The 22350-nt window shown below is 44.3% G+C and overlaps 1 protein-coding gene across 4 annotated transcripts in view; it reads right to left on the bottom strand.

Annotated features, from left to right (window-relative positions):
- Positions 1-22350, bottom strand: part of mfge8b (milk fat globule EGF and factor V/VIII domain containing b) — a 77965-nt gene that overhangs the window by 9095 nt on the left and 46520 nt on the right. For all 4 annotated transcript variants that reach the window (XM_078530003.1, XM_078530005.1, XM_078530002.1 and 1 more), the window contains 5 exons: positions 22225-22350; positions 6521-6634; positions 4717-4898; positions 2494-2649; positions 617-761 (listed from right to left, as the gene is read on the bottom strand). In XM_078530003.1, the coding sequence (XP_078386129.1) occupies positions 617-761; positions 2494-2649; positions 4717-4898; positions 6521-6634; positions 22225-22350 (723 nt within the window). The remainder of the gene's footprint in view (positions 1-616; positions 762-2493; positions 2650-4716; positions 4899-6520; positions 6635-22224) is intronic.

The following is a 22350-nucleotide window of genomic DNA, read 5'->3' as shown; positions in this document are numbered from 1 at the left end:
TCTTCTGTGGTCCTGGGGTCAAGGGCAAGCAAGTGTCCTTGGCAATTGAAAAGTGGAAATGGGAGGATAGGAGAATATTCTGGAATTATCTATGATTACCCTTAGGGATAAGGGAGTCGTTATAGAGAACTTTTCCTCGGGAGATTAAATGGATGAAGTAAAGTCCAGGATCGAGCATTTTGTAAACTAACAACATCAAGCTAAGCAGCAACCTCACTCTAACTATATCACAAAGAACAGTGTAATTCTAACCAACCATCTCATGCTAGCCACATGCTTCATTGTCTGAGTACACACCATCTTTTGTATTGATACACAATTATTCCCTTTGTCCTAAACAACATCAACAACTTGTATTTATATAGTACCTTTAACATAGTAAAATGCCCCAAGGCACTTCACAAGATAATTATCAAACAAAATTTCCTCATCAAAGCTGTTTCCTGCATTGATGCAGCAATATCTGGGCAATAATGGGGATATTTTCCATTACCCACCCTCTGCAAAGGATTTTAGCAGGGAATATGCCTCCCCTTCCATTCTATTCCCAGCCCCAGGGCCATGTTCCAGAAGTGTTGATTTTCATCCCACCCCAAATCTAAGACCTAAGATTTACCATTCAATTCACAGCCAATCAGCTCCATGCGCAGTGTGCAAGCCCGCTGACACACCATAGGAATAAGGCGGATATACTGTGCAATGATGGGTGGATCAATCAGATTCCTCTTCTGTTCGTTGTTATTGCGGTTTCCAGTAAATACCTGTGAAAACAAGAAAAGGCATTGAAAATGACAATGGTAAATTACCAAAAATACAAAATCTTGGGGCAGAATTTTACATCCTGCAGGCGGGTGCACGCCCGACCCGATTGGGCGTAAAATAGGGCGCGGTGACGTTGGGCGGGCTTCCCGATGGCATCACACATTCGCGCGATATTTTGGTCGGCGGGCACGCGCGAGAGTCAGCAGCACGCCCGCCGACAATTAAGAGGTCTATTAAGGCCATTAGTGTATTAATTAAGAGCTATTTTTCACTGCCCATCCACCTTTACAATTGGCGGGTGGGTAAATCGGCCACATGGTCTTTGCATATTTGAAGAAACTTCATCCACGGGCGGGATGAGGTTTCTGATAGTTATTTAAAAAAATGTTTAGACAGAATATGTGTTTATGTGAGGGAGTCTGATGCGGGGACATTTTTTTCAGAGTTTCAAAGTCTTTATTTTTGTATTTAAAATTCTTCAGCTCCCTGACACAGCTCTCTCCCTTCAGGGAGCTCTCAGTGCACGCTCCCCCGCACCCACACTGACTTCAGCGCTTGCCCTCCTCCCGCTCCCGCCCCCACCCTGGCAGCACGGAGCCTTTCAGCACGTGTTTCACGCTGGCTGGCCGTTAATTGACCAGCCAGTGTGATGTTTCGGTCGGGGGCTCATCGTGGGCGGCGGACTGTACCCTGGCTGCTCCCAGGCCTGCCCACTGTGCCCACCCAATGACCCAAAAATTCTACCCTTGGTAATTGAGGAAAGGCTGCCACATCTTGGTGCTAGGGAGGTGGTTTTTGGTGTTAATTTTCCCCCAAATGCCTTCCTTCCTTTGACACCTCACTGAGGTAGTGGTCCATAAGCAATGGCCGCCTTGTATTACCTCACTTGAGTGGCCATTCCTTTAATGTTAGCTTAGACAATGAGTGTTGGCAGACATTATGACCATAGACAATATTACAGCTCCTCTTGAGCAGCACCTTTAACCAATGTCCAAGCAGTCATTGAATAGTGATTAGGAAGTTTCACCATCCTAGCCCCATGATACTGAAGTGAATTATAGACCCCCCACACTGCACCTCCCCGACCCCCACCCTCACCCCAAGACCACCGAGTTCAGATAAATGCAGAAAGACCAGCAATCAAATTTCCTCACTTGAATGGCTCCATAAAAGAAATAAAGAACTTGCAATTACACAGCACTTTTACAACCTCAGAATCTCTGAAAGCATTTTACAGCCAATTAAGTACTTTTAAAAGTCTAATCACAGTTGCAATGTAGGAATGTAGCAGCCAATTTGACCATAGCATGCTCCCAACAACAGCAGTAAGATAGTGACAAGATAATGCACATTAATGATGTTGGCTACAGGATAAATATTGCCCAGAATAACTCCCCTTCTGTTCTTCAAGATAGTGTTATGGGATCTTACACATCCACCTGAATAAGCAGACTGGGTCTCAGGCTAGCATCACATCTGAAAGACCACACAGGGCAGCATTATAACCAAGTGGGCCATCAGATAACAAACAACATTGCCCCTTTCAGCGCTTTGTTTGACTACTTATTGGGATTCCATATGAATGAGATTAAGTAACTGAGCCTCATCTGAACCTATCTGAAATGTAATGATATGTATCCTTCCTAACTGTCGAATATACCCAAGGGCCTGTCCGTTAAGGCCTTTTTAAGAAAGTTTCATCAACAGAGATCTCCATCATTTACACTTTACCTTTTCCTTATTACTCCCGCTGCCTTTGATGGTGGTGAAGTTTATTCCATCGAAGCTGTAAGCAATTTTAAACAGTTTGATATATTCTGGAGCTCCCATGGCCAATGCGCCCTGCGTGACAATTCCAGTAAATTGCATCGTTCTCAGCAGATTCACCTGCAAAACCAAAAATGTAACCTTTTTGAGTGGACAAAGAAACATCTTCCTTCAAAACAGGTAATTATATTGCAACTTGATTCAGACTCTTAATTCAGAAGTTTCAGGCCCAAAATCCAACCACCCCAGCTGCTTTTCATAAGAGGTAGATTCTCCCCCTCCAATGAGGCCTGGGTTTGGCCAGGGGAACTGGATGTCCAGTAGGAAAGGTTGGGTGGTCGGTGGGTTGCCCGATTGCAAGGCTTGTTCAGGCAGCCACGCTGGATCCAGGAGGCGGGAGTAAAGGCGCTCACCTCCTGGATCCGGCAAGCCACCTGCTGCTGGCCTTCCAACCAGGAAACCCAACCAACCATAGATAAAGTTGAAAAGCTGAACAATGTTGAGGCCCATGGTCTCATTACTGCATTTAAAGTGCCAACCCACCTCCTTCCAATTCTGATAAAAAATCATAGCCCTGAGATCTGTTATCATCATTGTAGGTCTTAGTTGAGGTTGATCATGGTCAGGGATTTGCAGGTATTGCTGAAGGCAAGGCTGTTGGTAAACTTTACGCTTAATTGAACATTATACTGACTATGTACAGTACAAGGCTCAGAACGAGGCTCTATATGGTGTTGTGTCTTATAATATGTCCTATTTGTTGCAAAAGACACAAGGCACAAATCATTCATAAGGGATTGGGTAAACGTGTTGTGGATTCATTTATTAAGACTATGCACATGAGAAAAACTGGTATGAAGCTTGACAACATCAGAGTTGTCTGTCTGTGCTCTGCTCAAAGCAAAAATGAAACTAAGACTGGATCACATGACACATTTTCCTTCTAGTGATGTCTTGCTGAGATCCCTTAAAGGCATTTACAACACAGGGCTATCTCTCAGCATACTCTGTTGTCATGTGATTTTACATCATCGATGATGTACACCCTCTGTATTTACATATTTAACATTAACCTTTTTAGCTACATGAGACATTGGCATGAAATTTAATCCCCCAAAAATGGGTGGGTTGGGCTGACCCAGTTGTGGGTTTCCCTTTGAAAAGACTGCTTTCTTACCCCTCCCGTGAAACACCCATCACACTCACCAAACCTGTCCTTTTCAAGATCGGAGTCATCGACTCTATTTCTCTCCACAGATGCTGCCTGACCTAATGAATGTCTATCCAGCATTTTCTGTTTTAACAGTAGTGGTAGGAGGAGGCTCATGCAGAGCATAAACCTTGACATGGGCCCCTTGGTTAAATAGCCTGTTTCTGTGCTCTAAATGCTATGTAATTCTCAAAATGTGGTGTCATCAGAGCACTGTATAATTTGATGGTGACTTCCTCTGGCAACTGCCCTATTATCTGATATAGTCTGACCTTTATTGGTTTTGTTGGTTGCTGCTCAGCAATTGGATGGACGTTTTGAGTGTCAAGTCTACTAACAATACTTGGTCAATTGGAGGGTTTCCTATAATCCCATTAGAGTCATTGCAGCACAAAAGGAGGTCAGTCAGCCCATCGGGTCTTCAACAGCTCTCTGTAGAGCAACCCAGTCATTCCCATGCCCCGGCTCTATCTCCATAGCCCAGAAAGTTTATTTTCCTCAGGTGCCTATCCAATTTCTTTTTGAAACCATTAATCATCTCTGCTTCCACCAACCTCGTGGACAGCAAGTTCCAGGTCATTACCACTCGCTGCATAAAAACTGTTTTTCTTCAAATCCCCCTGTATCCCTTGTTTGAAATGTTAAATCTGTGTCTTCCTGTGCTTGTACAATCAACAATTGGGAACAACTTTCCTTTGTCTACCTTATCCAAGACTGTCATAATCTTGTACACCTCTATCAAATCTCCCCTCAATCCCCTTTGGTCCCAGGAACAATCCCAGATTCTCCAGTTTAACCTTGTGGCTAAAAACCCTCATCCCTGGAATGATTCTGGAAAACCTCCTCCGCACCCTCTCAAGGATGTTCACACTCTCCTTGAAGTGTTTGATAATGGGAACAGCCTTTCTACCTTATCTAAACCTGTCATAATCTTGTACACTTCAATCAAGCGGAAAGATATTTTTGAGATTTAGTACCTGAAACCATGGATTAATGTCAAAGGTTGCCATACTCCAAGCATTCACAATTCCCTTGTTGTTGAGTCGTGCCAGCTCTGGACGCCAGCGTTTCAGGCCCAGAAATCCAAGGTGTACTGAGGAGGCACTGATCTGATGGTTATCTATCGCTCCCCCCTCCATTCCTAATGGACTTGCACAGGCTGAAATGAGGAGGTTAAAGGAAAACTGGTGAATAACCAGGATTGAGACTTCTTAACATTATTGACAAACCCTGGCAAGGGGGCCAAAGATCGTGATGCATTATATCAGCAAGCTTGAAGAGTTGGGCAGAGGAAACACTACTGATGACAGGTCCCCAGCCTGGATTTGGAGAGGTGAAAGGGAAGACTGAGGTAGGGAAGGATTTCTGCGGATCTGGAGCATATTAAGATGGAGTGGGAGAAAATGCAATGAATCTGGATTTCAATGCAATATCCTACCTGGATGTATGGCTCACTACACTGGGAAAGGCAGTCACCCAATGTCAGCCTCTCTCTTGCAAAAAGAGCAGACTGTTACCTGAATTTCCAGACAGAAAGGATAAACAAAGCAAACACTAACACAGAGTATGTACTAAAGGACAAGCTCACAGCACAATGCTTGTGAGGTTTTCAGTCTGGCTGCTCTACATTCCAATTGCTCGCAAAGTTAACAACCCATTGTCTCCGTAAACCCACCCCTCCCCTTTGGCAGGGCAATTTCCTTTCTGATCGGGCTTCATTCAGAAGGGGAATGTGCAGGTGAGAGAGCTGCAGCTGCTTACATTGCAGTATTTGTGTGTGTGTTGGGCGTGGTTGGTGGCAGGTAATTCTACAATAACTTAGCAGAAGGGGCCTGATTCATTGAACAGTATTTACTTCGCCACAGCTACTGTCATGGAGGAATGTTAAAAATGTGGCAGACACTTTAGTCCCCAAAAAAGCTAAGCTAGGTAAAGGATTGTTATTGGGGACTTCATGTGCTTTTCCAAGCCCCTGGCTGTGTGTGTTGTTTATCCAAAATGTCTCACCTCCTCTCCTGAAGTTGGAGTACAATTCCACAAGGGCCAACCACCCTCCAGTACCCCAATCAAGTTGACAGACAAGTTGCTGAGTGGTAGCAGGCTGATTGGCAATGGAGGGCATCACAGTTGGGCTCTATTCTGTCCTCTACTGACATCCAGCCATGCAGATGTTGCAGTGGGAATTACTCAGTAGTGATCAGGAACAGGATCATGTTGGTGCGCAATGTGAGGAATGTTAGTACTGAGGAATTAAACCCTTACCACTTTAGGCACCCAGTGTCGGCGTGAATTATTTCCAGGTCAAGAACAGTGAAAGTCAGATGCAGTGTAATGCTCCCTCTACTTTGTCTCAACAATGTTCCCCATAATGGAGAACGGGAGGAATCGTAGATCTTGGCGGAAAGATGAGTTTGAGGGGCTGAATGACTTCCTTCATCTGGACTAGACTTTGTGATATTTACCTGAATATCAGGTATCATCATCAAGTTCACAAACCACCAATGATTAATCATCCTAATACTGTACTGTACAAGAAAAGTTCCCCTCTGTGTCCTCTTTCTGAGCTCTTTAAGGATTCAGGAAGCATCCCCTTATTCACTCGTTTCTATTGTAAACCTGGTCCCATTCTCTGTACCCAGTAGTTAGGGGAAGTGTACATCCCTCTGTTTGGTGTGGATTTGAACCCAGGTCCCAATGATGAAAAGGCAAGTGCCAACCCACAAGTCCACCCAAAACCCAACCCAACCCAACATGCAGGTGATGAATAGCACAAACACTCACTGAGTTGGCAGCTTTTCCCCACATACGGAGATGGGCAATTACATGAGAAATCTGCATCCAGATCCACACAGTGCCCTCCATTACTACAAGGCTGGGAAGAACAGTCATTGATATCTGAAAAAAAGGAGTATATGTTAATATTATTTTTATTATTAAAAATACTGCAATCTGCGACCTTCCATCAGTTCACTCTATTTGCCCCACTACTAGTGACAGGGGCATTTAGATACCCATTCCCACTTCCTGGAATACCATCCCTAAACCCCTCTCTATTTCTCTCTCCAAATGTTTAAGCCTCCTTTAAGCCCATCTTTTCAACCAAGCTTTTAGTCATAATCTCCAACTTTCCCGCCATATCCTTTTGGGGTTTCCCTCTGCATAGGCATTGGGATTATTTTTGTACTAAAGATGCCATGCCGATGGAAGACATTGGCCGGGATTTTCCGTGCCCGCTGGCGGTCGGGCGTGTTCAGCGGCGTGGGTGGACAATATGGCCAGAAGGCCAAAAATTGGTTTCACAATGTCGGGAACCTCATTGTAATACATCTGCATATCATTATAAGGCCAGCTCACCAGACTCAATAGCCCCCGTTGGATTGTCCACCCATGTTGGCAGGAAAACACGCCGATGTGTTTCACAACACCATATATAAAGTGTGCACTTGGCGGACTGCACTTCAGTTGGGACTTCAAGGTTTGTTTGCCTACCTTGTTTCAGTCAGCACTCGCAGTCATCAGTGCCAGCCTTCACAGGCGGCCCCACATCACTTTTAGAGGGGACTCAGGGGCAGGTCTCAACCTACTAGATCAGCCATACGTGGATGGCTTTTCAATGGCTGCAGGGCTAGGGCTTGCTTGGGGAGGAAGGAGAAGTGGCCTCACGCAAGGGAAGAGGCTGCAGGACAAGGGCTGTACCGGGGATGTGAGGTATCCCAGGGTGTGTGTGGGGGCACATGTTGATTTGTGCAAGTGGTCTCAAGATGGTGAGGGCTGAGGAGGCAGTCTCCAGAGGAGTTGAGGCCAGATGGAGATATGAGGGTGTGTGTGAGAGAGTGAGTGGTGATGTCCCTTGAGCTGGCAGTGAGTGAGATGCCAGTGAATGTATGATGAGCTTGAGTGTGTGAGTTTCGAGTGATGAGATGATTGCTATACCCTGGCTGCATGGATGAGATCATTCATCCTCCATCTGCATTGGATGGCCAACCTCTTCTGTGCAGCATTGGCACTGTTCACCACTGCCATCGCCTACCAAGCCGGAGTGGTAATGTTGCTGCCCCTCCTGCAGCCAGAGCGGGGATACAGGACATCACAGCGGGGCCTCCACAGCATCCAAGGCGCTTGAGGGCTGCAGTCTTCTTGCCTGTTGGGGCCATGTCTTCTTTGCTGCAGTCCTGGGCTGGAAGCACTGGGCGAGACTGGATTTTAGATGTGGTGCCTGGTGTGATGAAGCGGTGAGGTGACAGCGTGGCAGGCAAATTAGACCCCACCCGCCATCGAAATGGCTTGTACCCCAGGAATGCATAACTAATGTGGCGGGTTTGGGATGATACCACATGAGAAGCTGCCATTGCGGCCAGTGGGTAAAACGTCATTTTTCCTGCCCGCTACCGCACTTAGCGCAGATCTGGGACGATACCGCCCATTGTTGTTTTGCTGTTGTCTTCATTGACAATTTGAATACGGGTCAGCCATTTACGACTGAGAGGAGGAGAAATTTATTTACTCTTTGGAATTCTCTACCCCAGAGAGTTGTGGATGCTCAGTCATTGAATACATTCAAGATAGAAGTCCATAGATTTTTGGTTACTAAGGGAATTAAGGGATCCGGGATAAAGGCTTCGCTGGCTTAGTCATGTGCACAGGATGGAAGATGGTCGCATCCCCAAGGATACGGGGAGGTAGCCCTTGCCATGCAGGGCACCCAAAGCTCCAATTCAAGGATGCAGTCAAAAGAGTCATGAAAGCCCTCAACATCAATCATAACGAGTGACACCAGCCCTGGGCAGAAATTTGCCACCACCACCACATGTGATTTCAGAAGCTTCGAAGCAGACCCCAGCCCTGCAAACAAAGCATCAGCAGAGATCACCCCACAACACTGGCAATGACAAGTTCATGCATGGTACTTGTGACAGACTTTGCCTTTCCAGAATTGGCTTGTTCAGCCATCAAAAGGAATGCAACAGATGATCTCATCTAACCCCACTAAAGCTCTGAGGCTGCATTCCCATCATCTCTCGCATTTGGAAGGATGACAAACAAGGAATGGTGCAGGAAGGTGGAGTTCAGGTGGAAGATCAGCCATGATCTCATTGAATGGTGGAGCAAGTTCAAAAGGGCCAAATGGCTTTATCCAGCTCCTATTTCCTATGATGATGTTAGGCTATGGTATGTTGTATTACCGGTCTAGTAATTCAGAAAATCTGGGTTCAAATCCTGCCATGGCAGTTTTCAAATTTGAATTTGGTTTACAGAATCTGGAAATAGAAAGCTGGATTTCCAATAAAAGTGACAAAAAAGCTGTTGGATTGTCATAAAAACCCATCTGGTTCACTAATGTCTTCAGGGAAGGAAACCTGGTGTCCATACTCAGTCTGATCTCTTTTTAATTCCAGTCCCACACAAACATGACTGACTTAACTGCCCCCTGAAGTGGCCTAGATAGCCACAGTTTGACCAAAAACTTGGGCAACTTAGGGATGCGCAATAAATACTGGCCTTGCCAGTGTGTTGCCCACTTCTCAATAATTAATATTAAAAGATCTTCTACAGGTTTGTAACTGCTATCAATAAGAACAGGGTTGCATTAATGTACAGCCAATCACAATTAAACAGTGCAAAGCAGCATTCTAACATGAGAATTTCTGCACATTAACACACAGGACAACTTAATCACAGTGGAAAAGCTTCACAGCATAATTTCACCAAACTCAAGTACTCCCAAACTATCTTCAGAAGGGACAAAGGCAAGAAAATGAAAGAGGGGAAAATTGGATAAGAGGGGGAAAATGTATTTTACTTTCCATCTCAGTGAATACCAATAGTTATGCAGTTCTACGCCTAAGGCTAATGTCACACATTGTCAGAGCCACAACCCCAACCACTGCTTTGTTCCAAGGCCACGCTCAGAATTATTGCACCATTCAGTGATGGAGCTCTTGACATCAAGGTAGCGTTTGACAGTGTGGCATCAAGAAGCCCAAGCAAAACCGAATCCCCCACTCTCAACATCCTGCGGGATGAACTGGACTAGCCATATAAATACTGTGGCTACGAGAGTATTGTCACTAGGCTAGTGTTCCAGAGACCCAGGGTAATCCTCTGGGGGCTTGATTTCGAATCCCATGGCAGATGGTGAAATATGAATCCAACAAAAATCTGGAATTAAAAGTCTGATGATGACCATGAAACCATTGCCGATTGCCATCTGGTTCACTTTAGGGAAGAAAATCTGCAGTCTTTACCTGGTCTGACCTACAGGTGCTTGACTCTTAAGCGCCCTCTGAACAAGGGCAGTTGGGGATGGGCAATAAAAGCTGGCCTAGCCAGTGATGCCCACATCCCACATCCAATGAATAATAAAAAAAATCCACAAACATTTACTCCTACTGACACACATAGCAGCAGTGGGTACCATCTACAAGATGCACTGCAGGAACTCACCAAGGCAGCACCTTCCAAAACCGTGATCACCACCATCTAGAAGGACACATGACCACCACCTGGAAGTTCCCCTCCAAGCCACACATGATCCTGACTTGGGACTATATTGCCGTCCCTTCACTATTCTGGGTCAAAATCCTGGCACTCCCTCCCTAACAGCACTGTGGGTGTACTTATACCACATGGACTGCAGTGGTTACGGGCAATAAATGCTAGCCTAGCCAGTGATGCCCACATCCCATGAATGAATAAAAAAAGACTTCTTCACACAGTAAACTTCAGATCATGCCTTTGTGACCTGATGCCAAACTTCTCCACTGGAAATAAACTACAGACCAATGTTAATAAAGTCCAATTGAGAATAAAGTTCTTCTGTATAGATAAGGGGAATTTTTTGTCCCATCCAACCCATGCTTCCACAAAGGCTTACAATACCTCAGTGCAAAATGTAAATGCCTCCTCTATCATACTCTGTGACCAAATCAGATATTAGTCATCCCTTGTGTGAAGAAACACTTCCTGTAATCAATCCCGATTCTGACATTTTACTAGTTTGTACATATGTCCCATTTGTTCTGCACTCAACCTTGGAATAGTTCTTGGGATTAAGGTTTTCTATTCCAATTAGTATTTAATATCCTTTCTAAGGTCCTATCAGTTGCCTACTTTTAAAGCTGAAGAATCCAAGTTTTTCTGAGTCTTTACCCATAACACAGTCTTAGGACTGTCAGGATCAACCTTGTAGCCCTTCTCTGCATTGTTTCAGTTCTGTTTTATTGGGGCATTTTTATGAGAAGTGGATAACCCTGCTTCCTAATTGCATTTTGCTTGATGACTTTCTCTGGAAAGTAGGAAGCTGAGAGGGAATGATATTGGATATCAGAGGAGCTCAGCAACATCCCAGGCGGGGTGTGAACAGAAGCCAAGATACAAATAGAGTCTGCAGTCTGCCTGGGGCCACGGGTAGAGGTGGATGCTGCAAATGGCCCAGGTTAGTATTCAGAAATGCCACTTCTTGAAATGCAGCCTTAATTGGAGTCTCAGGGCTGGCTGGTAGATTACATAAACTATTCATTGCTTAATTTCCTAAATTCTCTAAAAAAGTTAATGTGCTTCATAATTACTGTAATACCTTCAGAGGGCATTAGACTTACAAAACTGTAGGGATCGTGCAGGAATCTGTTACATCAATTTTGATCTGATCATTCTTAAATCATTAGCTTTCAATCTCTCATTAAATTACTCAAAGTTCAAATGTCTGAGCTATGACCTTTCCAGGGAATATACTAATCATCAAGTACAAGGATTTCTTTTCTTGCACAGGCCTGTTAAAACAAGACTGCATTGGTCCCATGCCCAGGTTGTACTTTGTAATAAGCGGAAACCTCTTTTCCAGTCGTCTCCCTCCCTAAAGTGCTCCATTGATCCATAGTAAATAATATGTCGGATTAAAACACTGACAGCATCTTTCATAAATTTAAAAGACATCTCGCTCACAAGAGTCCAATTACAAAGGTTTAACTCATGAGTGAAGAAATTTCTGGAATGTGGGATCACCGGGTTCTATTGATCCTATTCAGCTGCTTATTGAGGTGAGTGACAGAACCATTTACATGCAGCTGTGTACATTACAGCCTCTACAGAATACAGAGGGGTAGATGTGCACCAGTCTGAAATTAGGTTGCTGACATTCAGTTGTGTTTCTCACTGATTGTCAAATTCAAATTGTTTCTGTTGAGAGAGAAAGTGAGTGAGAAAGGGAAGAAGGTGGAGAAACCTGCTGTCTCTCCACAGCATACATCAAATCCTGAGTTTACAGGTTGAATAATTACCCAGACCTTAAACCTCTTAGACTGGCCAATTTGAAGTATTAGGAGATCAAGCTGCAGTGATCTAACCCCTAATTCATCCTCTTCCTCGCCAATTCTGAGGCCCGACCAGCACAATTAAGATTAAAACGCTCAGCCAGCAAAGCTGGTAACACTGGGAAAATACAAAGTGAGGTTTATATGATGCCAAAGAGTGAGACAGACTGTGAACTCATTTAAATGCACGATCAGTGATATTTTTAAGAGTGATCACACTTTTAACACAGAGTGATTTTCAATAGTTGAAGAGCTGTTCGCAGGTATCCAACCTTCCAATCCAGCCCCACCAATGAGCACCGTCAGAGGTGTTGTCTTTTGGATGAGATGTTAATTAGAGGACATCTGCCTGGATGGGTGTAAGAGATCCCATGACACTATTTTGAAGAAGAACAGGGGTGTTATCCCCGATGCCTTTCCCAATATTTATCCTTCAATCGACATCATAAGAACAGATTATCTGGTCATTATCATGTTGCTATGTATGGGGGTTTGTTGTGTGCATATTGGTTCCCACGTTGCCTGCATTACAACAGTGACTACACTTCAAAAGTACTTAATTGGTTGTAAATCACTTTGAAGTATGCAGTGTTCATGAAAAGCACTATGTAAATGCTAGTCTTTTTTTCTTTTTTAATCTCCACAACCAGCTCATTTGTGCTAAATTGGGTCAATTGGGCCTTAGGGATGGGGGTGGGGGGGGAAAAGAGTGTGGGGAGGTCGTCAGTCGGGCCTTGGGGAGGGAGTTCCCTTGGGGGTGGGGAGTTGGGAGTTCCCTGGGGGATTGGTGTGGGTCTATACGATACTTACCCAGAAGCTAGAAGTGGTTTTAATTCTTTTTTTTTCTGGGTAATTACTGATGTAACACAGTTGGAACCATCCGGAGTTTGCAATTTAAATTGCATTGTGGGATGGTTCCCTGTGCAGGGCAATCAGCCACCAGAATTTGCACTTCCTGGGCAATTGCCGTGCAAATCTTACCTGGGAACTTCTCGGCTGGGGGTGGCGGGGGGGTAATTCTCCAACACATCTTTTGGGTATCCCCCAGTTACACTGCCCTGGAGCTCAGAATTTACAGCCCATTGTATTCCAACTACCGTGGAATATTTACACCCGTTCATAATGTCACTATGGTTAAGCTTGTCCCAGTTATACAATATGGTAGATTCAGAGACCAAAGACAGCACCCAGAGAACTGGCATTATAAGTAGTTAGTTCATTTCCAGTTGCCATGCCCTTTTCAAATGATAATTTTGGGGGGAAAAATGGCTCCACTTAATACTATACAAGAAACTACTTACTGCCCCTCTCTCTCCCTATGCCTGTCCAGACAGCTGGAGAAAGAACAATGCAGTCATACACTTAAAAAGTAGTGAGAGACCAAGGAAACAGTCAGAGGCCTCGATTGTAGGCAGCTGCTCAGAAGTCAGTCAAGGGAACTCATACTTCTGGTTGTGAATCTTCCATTGATGTTGACAAGGTCAATGGGAAAATGTTACCAGCTTTTGCAGATTGGCCAAGAATTCAGACTGCCTGCAGAAAAATAAATGGCAAGGACTATTTATGCTGTGCCACCAGATGCAGAGAAGGAGGCCATCTCTCACTGACCACAATGCATCATGTAAATTGGGTATTTCAGGTACGTCACACTGTAAATACCTCCTTCTTCTGTTACCCACTACTTGAAAGGAAGAAATATATATCCTGGAGGCATCAATTGCAGTTAATCTCTGATTGGTTATAGAGATTGTGTTCCTCTCTGGGGCAGGGAGTGTCAGTACTATAATAAATGTGTGTATTCAAAAGCAGAACCAATTCTTCTACAGTTAAAGAACAAAGGCCAATTCATCATCAAAGAGCCTCTCTTGGAGGAACTATCAGATCTGAGCAACAAGGATTTCAGCTCACCTCATAATGAGCATGGGAGCCCCCATTCAGTTACTTTGCTAACAGTTCCATGGGTGGAATTTTACGGGCCCATCGCAGTGGGGCCGGGGTCATAAAATGTCATGAGCTGTTCAAAAGTCCATTGACTTTGGCAGGACAGGAAAACCCCGCCAGAGGGAGGGGCCATAAAATTCTGCCCCTTGTGATGGAAAGAAATTGGAGCCTTTACCATCGCTATTCTCTGCTCCAGGCTACAATATGCATGTAAAAATGTATGTTGCCACGGCAGCTTGGACTCCTGGAAGGGGCCAGTGGGCTGGACGGCCGGTGTGCATCAGATTGGCGCCAACAGCACGGGGTTTGACCCCTGTTCTGGCTGGGGTGGATATGGGACCAGCCTCCTTGGCCTACCCATGATGGAGATCATGGCACTGTGGGTCAGACCAGCCTTCAGGCAGAGAACTGAAGAAGATGATCACATTGCTGTTTGTGGGTAATTGTGCACAAGTTAACTGCCATGACTCCTACATTACAATAGTGACTGCACTGCAAAAGTACTTCAATGACTGTAAAGCATTTTCTGGATGTCTTCAGGTCATGAAAGGTGCTACATAAACACACATCTTTCATTTTTCTTTCTTGCTGACACAATGCCTTGTGGGGGGTGAGTGCAGGAAGCGAGAGGATGGGGGAGGACTAAAACTCCCCTAGACATTCACACAATGAATTTATTTATCTTAGTTGCTTCCCAGTATTACGTACAATTTATAGCACAAAAGCAGACCATTCAATGCAACTAATCTATGCCAGTTTTTATGCACCACATGAGCCTCCTCCCACACTAAGATAAAAACAAAAAGCTAAAAGCTACTGCGGATGCTGGAAATCCAAAACAAAAACAGAATTACCTGGAAAAACTCAGCAGGTCTGGCAGCATCGGCGGAGAAGAAATCAGTTAACGTTTCGAGCCTTCATGGCCCTTTGGCAGAACTGAAGCATAGTTAGAAGAAGGGAGAAATATAAATTGGTTTAAGGTGGGTCGGGGGGAGGGGGGGGGTGGGGAGTGGGGAGAGAGAGACATTGAGGGTGTGGTGATTGTGGAGATGAGCAGATAATCAAAAGATGTCACAGACAAAAGGATCAAAGAGGTGTTGAAGGTGGTGATATTTGTCTGAGAAAAGTGCTAATTAAGAATGGAAGACAGGATATTCAAAGTACAGCTCTAGTGGGGGTGGGGTGGAAAGACTAACAAGCTTTTAGTTTAGATTTAAAAATAATGGAAATAGGTGGGGAAAGAAGAATCTATATAAATTATTGAAAAAAAAGCGGTGGGGGAAGAAACGGGGTGGGGATGGGGGGAGGGGGGAGTTTAAGATCTAAAGTTGTTGAATTCAATATTCAGCCCGGAAGGCTGTAAAGTGCCTAGTCGGAAGATGAGGTGCTATTCCTCCAGTTTGCGTTGGGCTTCACTGGAACAATGCAGCAAGCCAAGGACAGACATGTGGGCAAGAGAACAGGGTGGAGTGTTAAAATGGCAAGCGACAGGGAGGTTTGGGTCTTTCTTGCGGACAGACCGCAGGTGTTCCGCAAAACGGTCGCCCAGTTTGCGTTTGGTCTCTCCAATGTAGAGGAGACCGCATTGGGAGCAACGAATGCAGTAGACTAAGTTAGGGGAAATGCAAGTGAAATGCTGCTTCACTTGAAAGGAGTGTTTGGGCCCTTGGACGGTGCTCCTCCCACACTACTTCATTTTATCCTGTCAGCATAACCTTTTGTTCCTTTCTTCCTCTTATGCTTATCTAGCTTCCTCTTAAACACATCTATGCTACTTACCTCGACTATTCCTTGTGGTAGCAAATTCCATCTTCTTTAGACAATAAGCGATGAGTTACAGGTTCTAGTAAACTAGTTCTACTTATGTTGCAGGTAAGAGCATAAGGACATAAGAAGTTGGAGCAAGGGTAGACCATATTGCCCCTTGAGCCTCTTCCACCATTCAATACAATCATGGCTGATCGTGTCTCACCTCCACTTTCTCACCTACTCCCCACATCTCTCAATTTCCTGAGACACCTAAAATCTGTCTATCTCAGCCTTAAATATAGACAACAATGAAGCATCCACAACCTTCAGGGGTAGGAAATTCCTAAGATTCACCACACTTTGAGTAAAGAAATGTCTCCTCATCTCAGTTCTTTGCTTTGCTCAGTGAGAGGGTTTTGCCTCAGTGCTACACGGCTGCCTCCCTGGTTGGGCTGGGGGTTGGGGGGTGGGGGAGGGAGGCGGGGGGGTGGCCGGGGCGGGGGGGGGGGGGGGGGGGGGGGGGCGTCATTAAACTTTGGGAAATAGTGTAAAATGGATCAGGGTCCCCTTGTAGACCTCTCCTAGTTTCCCTCTCCTTACACTTCAATAGAAAAAGGAAAGGATTGACTTTGATGTACACTTGGTAATCTTGCAGAATGTAAAGCTTATCCCCAAATCAAGTGAAATGTTATTTGATTTAAAATGAATGGAGATGTTTTGAGTAAAAATGTCAGAAAAACTGCTGAGTGGGGGTAACAATGAGATGGGAGGAAGCAGAATGCAGAGTCCAATGCTGAATCTTCACAGACAGCACCTTGCTAAGATTTTAATCTTCTCTCCAATGACCAGGTGTTCTAGTGTCTTGCCAGGCTGTTGGAAATCCTTTTTTAAAGCCGCTGCATATTGAGAGCATGTTAATCTTCTTAAATCCAGAATTCTGTGTTTAGTAAACACCTATCCACTCTTAAGCAGAAACACGCCCTCAGGCAGATCACTGAAAGGCATGGGAAAAGGATCAGAATCAAATAGCCCAAAGGCAAGAAACAGATCTGAAAAAGAATAATGAAAACAACAGAGAATGCTGGAGGTCCATCAGCACTTGAAACAACCAAAGGCAGACTTACATCTTGGGGGGTGACCTTTCATCAGAAATACATCCAGTTCTGATCCCCACCCCAAATGGTAAACTGTCTTTATTCAGATGTTGATGGATCTGATGTGCAAGTCCAGCATTTTGTGTTTTTGCTTTCAGAGTTCTACTATTTACAGTTTTACTATTTTCTTATGAAATATTTGAAACATTTCTTCTGGTCATCAACCACAGAAGGGCAAGTTTACAAATCCTTTTTGAACAATCTCTCATCTTTCACCAGCTGGGACCAGTATAACTATTAAAAGATAGAGGCAGAAGTGGGAGTCCGCCTGAATTTTTGACCTGGACCAGGATGCCAGGCTTTTTTTTTCTCTATTTTTACTTAGTGCTGTTGAAGAGTCATACGGACTCTGTTAGTTGTGTTCCTCCCAGCAGATGCTGCCAGACCTGCTGAGTTTTTCCAGGTATTTTTATTTTTGTCAGGAATATGCGATTGGTTGCACTCTTTCTGGCCATACCAAGAGTAAATATACCACGTCTAATATTACCAAACTGACCATACCAAGAATGGCTGGGTCAGAACGAATTGTATTGGGTCTAACTGTACTGGGTTTGACCATATTGAATCTACTGGATCCAACTTTGCTGGGTCTGACAGTACGGAGTCTGTATACATTGGTAAGTGGGCTGAATGTACCAGGACTGACTTTTCTTTCACGCAAAACTCTTGGGTTTCTTAATTCCAAAATAACTATGAAATAAAATGCAATTCTTATTAAAATCATCTCATACCACTCACCATGAATGAGCTGTTTCCCCCATCCATTCAGACTCTCAATTGTCTTTGTTCACATCAGACCTAAATGCATTTCAATACTTTGCAATATTGCAAAACTTCAGGTTATTTCACAGTTTTACATTTTTAACTTAAGAAGTCAAAGAGCATTTGTGAAAAAGAAGAGTCAGACCAGCTACAGTCAGACTCAGTGCAGTCAGTCAGTCACTGGTCGAGTCAGACCAGCAACAGTCAGACTCAATACATTCAGACCATATACAGTCAGTCAGTCACTGGTACAGTCAAAGCTGATGTACATTGTTGGGAAAAAAAGCATTTTATTTATTAAAACATGTACAATTACATTCCAGAACAGTTCAAATTAGAAATGACCAAAAGTACAATACAAACAAGTTCTTCCCATGTTTCATGTGGCACTCTGAGGTGCTTCAATACAATTTCAATTACATACAATATTCACAATATACACACCACGTCAAAGATACCACCTGAGGGATTTTACTCAGTTTCCAGCCCCTCGGTGTAACTATGGCAGCTGGACCTTAGACAGTGTGCCAGTCTGCAACACTCGACTGTGAACAACTCTTTGCACTGGAAGACCAACAGGTTTCAGGTAGCCCAAAGAAGATCTTTCACCAAGTTGATGGTGCTCTAGCAGCAGTTGATGTTTATCTTGGTGTGTGTCCCCGAAAACAGCCCATAGAGCATGGAGTCCTGTGTCACAGAGCTGCTTGGGATGAACCTCACCAAAAACACTGCATCTCTTTCCAGAGCTTCTTTGTAAAGACACAATCCAGAAGGAGATGGATGACGGTTTCTTCCCCACCACAGCCACCTCAAGGACACCAACTACATTCAGTCACTGGTACATTCAAACCCAGTGTAGTCAGCCCCTGGTGCAGTCAGGGTGTCTATAGGTAGACTCAGTATAGTCAGTCAGTCAATGATACAGTTAGATCCAGAGCAGTTAGAGTCACTCTGGTCATTCCTGATATGATCAGACTCGATACACAGTAAGAATAGAATCATGGTCCTCCCTGAGATGGATTTACTTGCCTGCCCATTTTACACCAGGCCTCTTTTTCTTTGGTGAGAAACAGGTTGCTGATTTGTTATCAGCCCATTTTGAACTAATTCTGTTGACCAATTCCACCTTTCACGTGTCTTCATCAAGCTCTCCAGGGCATATCTTCTGGACTGACATGGGGACAGAGAGGAAAGTGGAGATAAGGCCAATTCAGATCGGCCATGATCTCAAATGGCAGGGCAAGTTTGATGGGACCAAATGGCCTACTCCTGCTCCTATTTCTTATGATCTTATGATCTTCAGCACAGTTTTGACATGAAGTAGCCCTCCTGCAAAACTGCGTCCATCAAGCACCCTTAGGTCCGGAACAGCACAGGTCAGGTACAGACTAAAGTTCCATCCAAAGCACTGCTAGGCCTGTCACGGCAGAGGTAAGAAACATTTTGAAGCTCCCTCTACATTTGCCTAACGATGTGACCCCACCCCAAATTCCAGAATGGCCCCTGCTGTGTCAGGGCAACATTTTCTCATTTCTTACACCAGCCATCCTCTAGCCTCAGTGAGATTGCCAATTTAGCAGCAATTGAAAAAGTTTTGTCTCAGTTCTGCCGAAGGGCCATGAAGGCTCGAAACGTTAACTGATTTCTTCTCCGCCGATGCTGCCAGACCTGCTGAGTTTTTCCAGGTAATTCTATTTTTGTTTTGAAAAAGTTTTGTGTTGTGCTCCCAAACCCATTAGCGCCTGGATTGAAATGGCCCCAAACTCATTTTAAACCAGACATTTACAACTGAAGGCAGAGAAGTCTTTCATCCCAAAAATCTGGGCTGGATTTCAAGCTAGATCCCTGAGGTCAAACAACAAGTTATTTTTCCGAATTCACCACACGACCCAGTTCCCTGTGTACATTACAATGTTGCAGGGGTCACTTCCTAATGTGAAGAAGTCAAAGGAAATCTCTTTTTCCCTCAGGATGAGTCATGCGTTATCAGCTGTTTATCAACGAGAGATGATTGGCTAAATTAATCCAAATTCTTCCAACTGGGTTGGCAAAGAGCCCTTGCTGCAATGGCCAAATCGAAGTGCCCTATGTATGCTCTTTAGTGGGGAAAAATGTGCATTAAGTATGAATTCGTTTTCACCAACACTAAGATTTATGTAGCGAAAGCTGAAATCCTGGAGGCTACAGAGCAACTCTCACACAAGGCAATACCGGACAACGTCTCCGGTGCAGTTTAGTTACAAGCACTATCGTCTTTGAATCATGAAGGTTGGGTATTCAAGTCCCACTTCAGAGATTTGGATGAGGTTTACCATGGGCTTTGGGACTCCAATGTCAGACTAAAAGGGGAACCCAAATCTGTACTTGCTGGCAGTAGGATTGACTTGGCAAATTGACTGCAGGTGACCTCCTAATTGGAAACCTTCCCTAGCAGCAGGACAGTGAAAGGGAGCTATCCCAATGCAGCTCCCCACTACTTTACCAACCTCACCAAACCCACCCCCCACCAAAACCACTGCCTCTAGTCCTGTCACCCTGGACCATTAAAATTCAGCCCTTGAGCACAAATCCAGGCCAGCTCTCAGGTTAAGGACTGAGGGAGTGCTGCAATGTTGAGGGAGCAGCCTTTCAAATGAGATGTTAAACTGAGGCTCTGTCTGCCCTCTCTCGTGGGTGTAAAAAGTCCCAAAGAATTATTTGTTGCCCATCCCCAATTACCCTTTTGAACTGAATTGCTTGGCCATTTCAGAGGGCAGTTAAGAGTCAACCACTTTACAGTGGATTTGTAGCCACATATAGGTCAGACCGGGTAAGGATGGCAGAATTCTTTACCTGAAGGATATTAGTGAACCAGATGGGTTTTTACGACCATAGTTTCATATTCAGAATTATTAAGACTGGCTTTCAATTCCAGATTTTGTTAACTGAATTTTGAATTCCAGCCATGGCCATGGTGGGATTTGAACCCATGTCCCAGAGCATTAGCCAGGACCTCTGGATTACTAGTGCAGTGACATTACCACTCCACTGCCATCTCCCAAAACAGCTGCCATGTTTTTTTTGCAACAATGACTCCACTTCAAAATGTACTTCATTGGCTGTCAAGTCTCTGGGGCATCCGGAGGTTGTGAATGGTGCTATGCAAATGCTAATCTACTTTTTGATAGATTACCACCATTGGATAGAAAATGTCTTCCCATTGACGAGAGTGGCAGGAGTTGAGTGAATGAATTTCTAAAGCAAGGTTTCACATTGTCCCCTCCATCCCCGTTGAAATTCAGGTCATGTTGGGCTTGTGTTTGACAGCTCCACTTACAAGCGCAGTGATGACATTCTGCAAAATTGGTCCCAATACTGTCCGAGTGACTGAACCACTCGATATCAGTTCCTAGACACTTTACAACTATACATCAATCCCATCAACAACTTGCAATTGTATAGCACCTTTGGCTACCTTAAACATTCATTCCCTCCACCACCCACACGCCAGAGCATATACTATTTACAGGATGCGCTGCAGCAACTCGCCAACACTTCTTTGACAGCACCTCCTAAACCCTGGACACGGACAATGGGCCATCCATGCTGTATTATTTTATAGCTCTATAATTTTAACAGTGATGGTGGGAAGATTAAACTAGGTATTGTCCGCATACATGTGGAAGTTGACACATATCCAGCATTGGTCTGACCATGAGATATTTGTAACATAATTGAAAAGCTCAGAAATAACAGTTTGAGAACAATCTCCCCTTTAAGTCCTTTTGAAACAGATCAGCTGTCTGGCTCTTCTGAAACTATTCTGGGATGAGATCCAAATAAGTGATAGCGGTTTCTCATTTTGGTGGGTTTCTTGCTGGCTAACCATTGAAATCATGGGGGCTGTCAGGATACACATTAATCACTCTGACCTAGTCCCAGGAGCGACATTAACAGGTTTTAGTATCAAGAATAGCCTTTCCTATTTGCAGAGATAATGCACAGTCTGTAGTCCATTTAATTCTCGGAATCAAACTTTTTAAAGCGTCGGATGCACAATTTATTTCCTTTAAAACCAAACGAGTGCCCCACCCAAACTATAGGAAGATTACTATGAATAATCAACAATAATAGGGGTTATAGGGAAAACTTGCGTGAACCATCGCTAGGCATGAGCACGAGTCAGAGGTAGGCATTTCGCCCTATACAGCCAATCCAGCAATCCAATCTCACGCCTAACAAGGCCCTAAATTAAGAGCAGACCTTTTCAAAAGTAAACTGTATAGGATGCTAATCCAACAGATGGGTTCAAAGATCATCACAGACCACCAGAACAGAGCCCAGTATTTTACACCCAACACCTAAACTTGAAGATTACATGACTGCCTCGTAATTAATACATTTGCTAATTTAATGAGGAATTGAGGGCCAGACCATTCAATTCAGGGTCCATTTTCTGCTACCAGAAGCTCACAATGCAAGACACTGGGTGCCATCATACTCAATTTCACCGACGCCCAATAGTTTAACAGTTGTGATATCCATGGATTCTTCACGGATAATAATTTCCAAATAAAATCATTTCACTTACTTGTTTGGCAATGAATGCCCTGGAATCCAGTGGGGCATTTGCAGGTGTATTCGCTGAAGACGTCTCCTCTGCGTGAAATCAATTCGCACAGGCCACCGTTTTGACAGGGATTAGGGTGACAAGGCC

The sequence above is a fragment of the Cetorhinus maximus genome, chromosome 26 (assembly GCF_964194155.1).
Source record: "Cetorhinus maximus chromosome 26, sCetMax3.hap1.1, whole genome shotgun sequence".
Taxonomy (NCBI): Eukaryota; Metazoa; Chordata; class Chondrichthyes; order Lamniformes; family Cetorhinidae; genus Cetorhinus; species Cetorhinus maximus.
The sequence above is the reverse complement of the archived record's forward strand: the minus strand, read 5'-3'. Positions and strand labels throughout refer to the sequence as shown.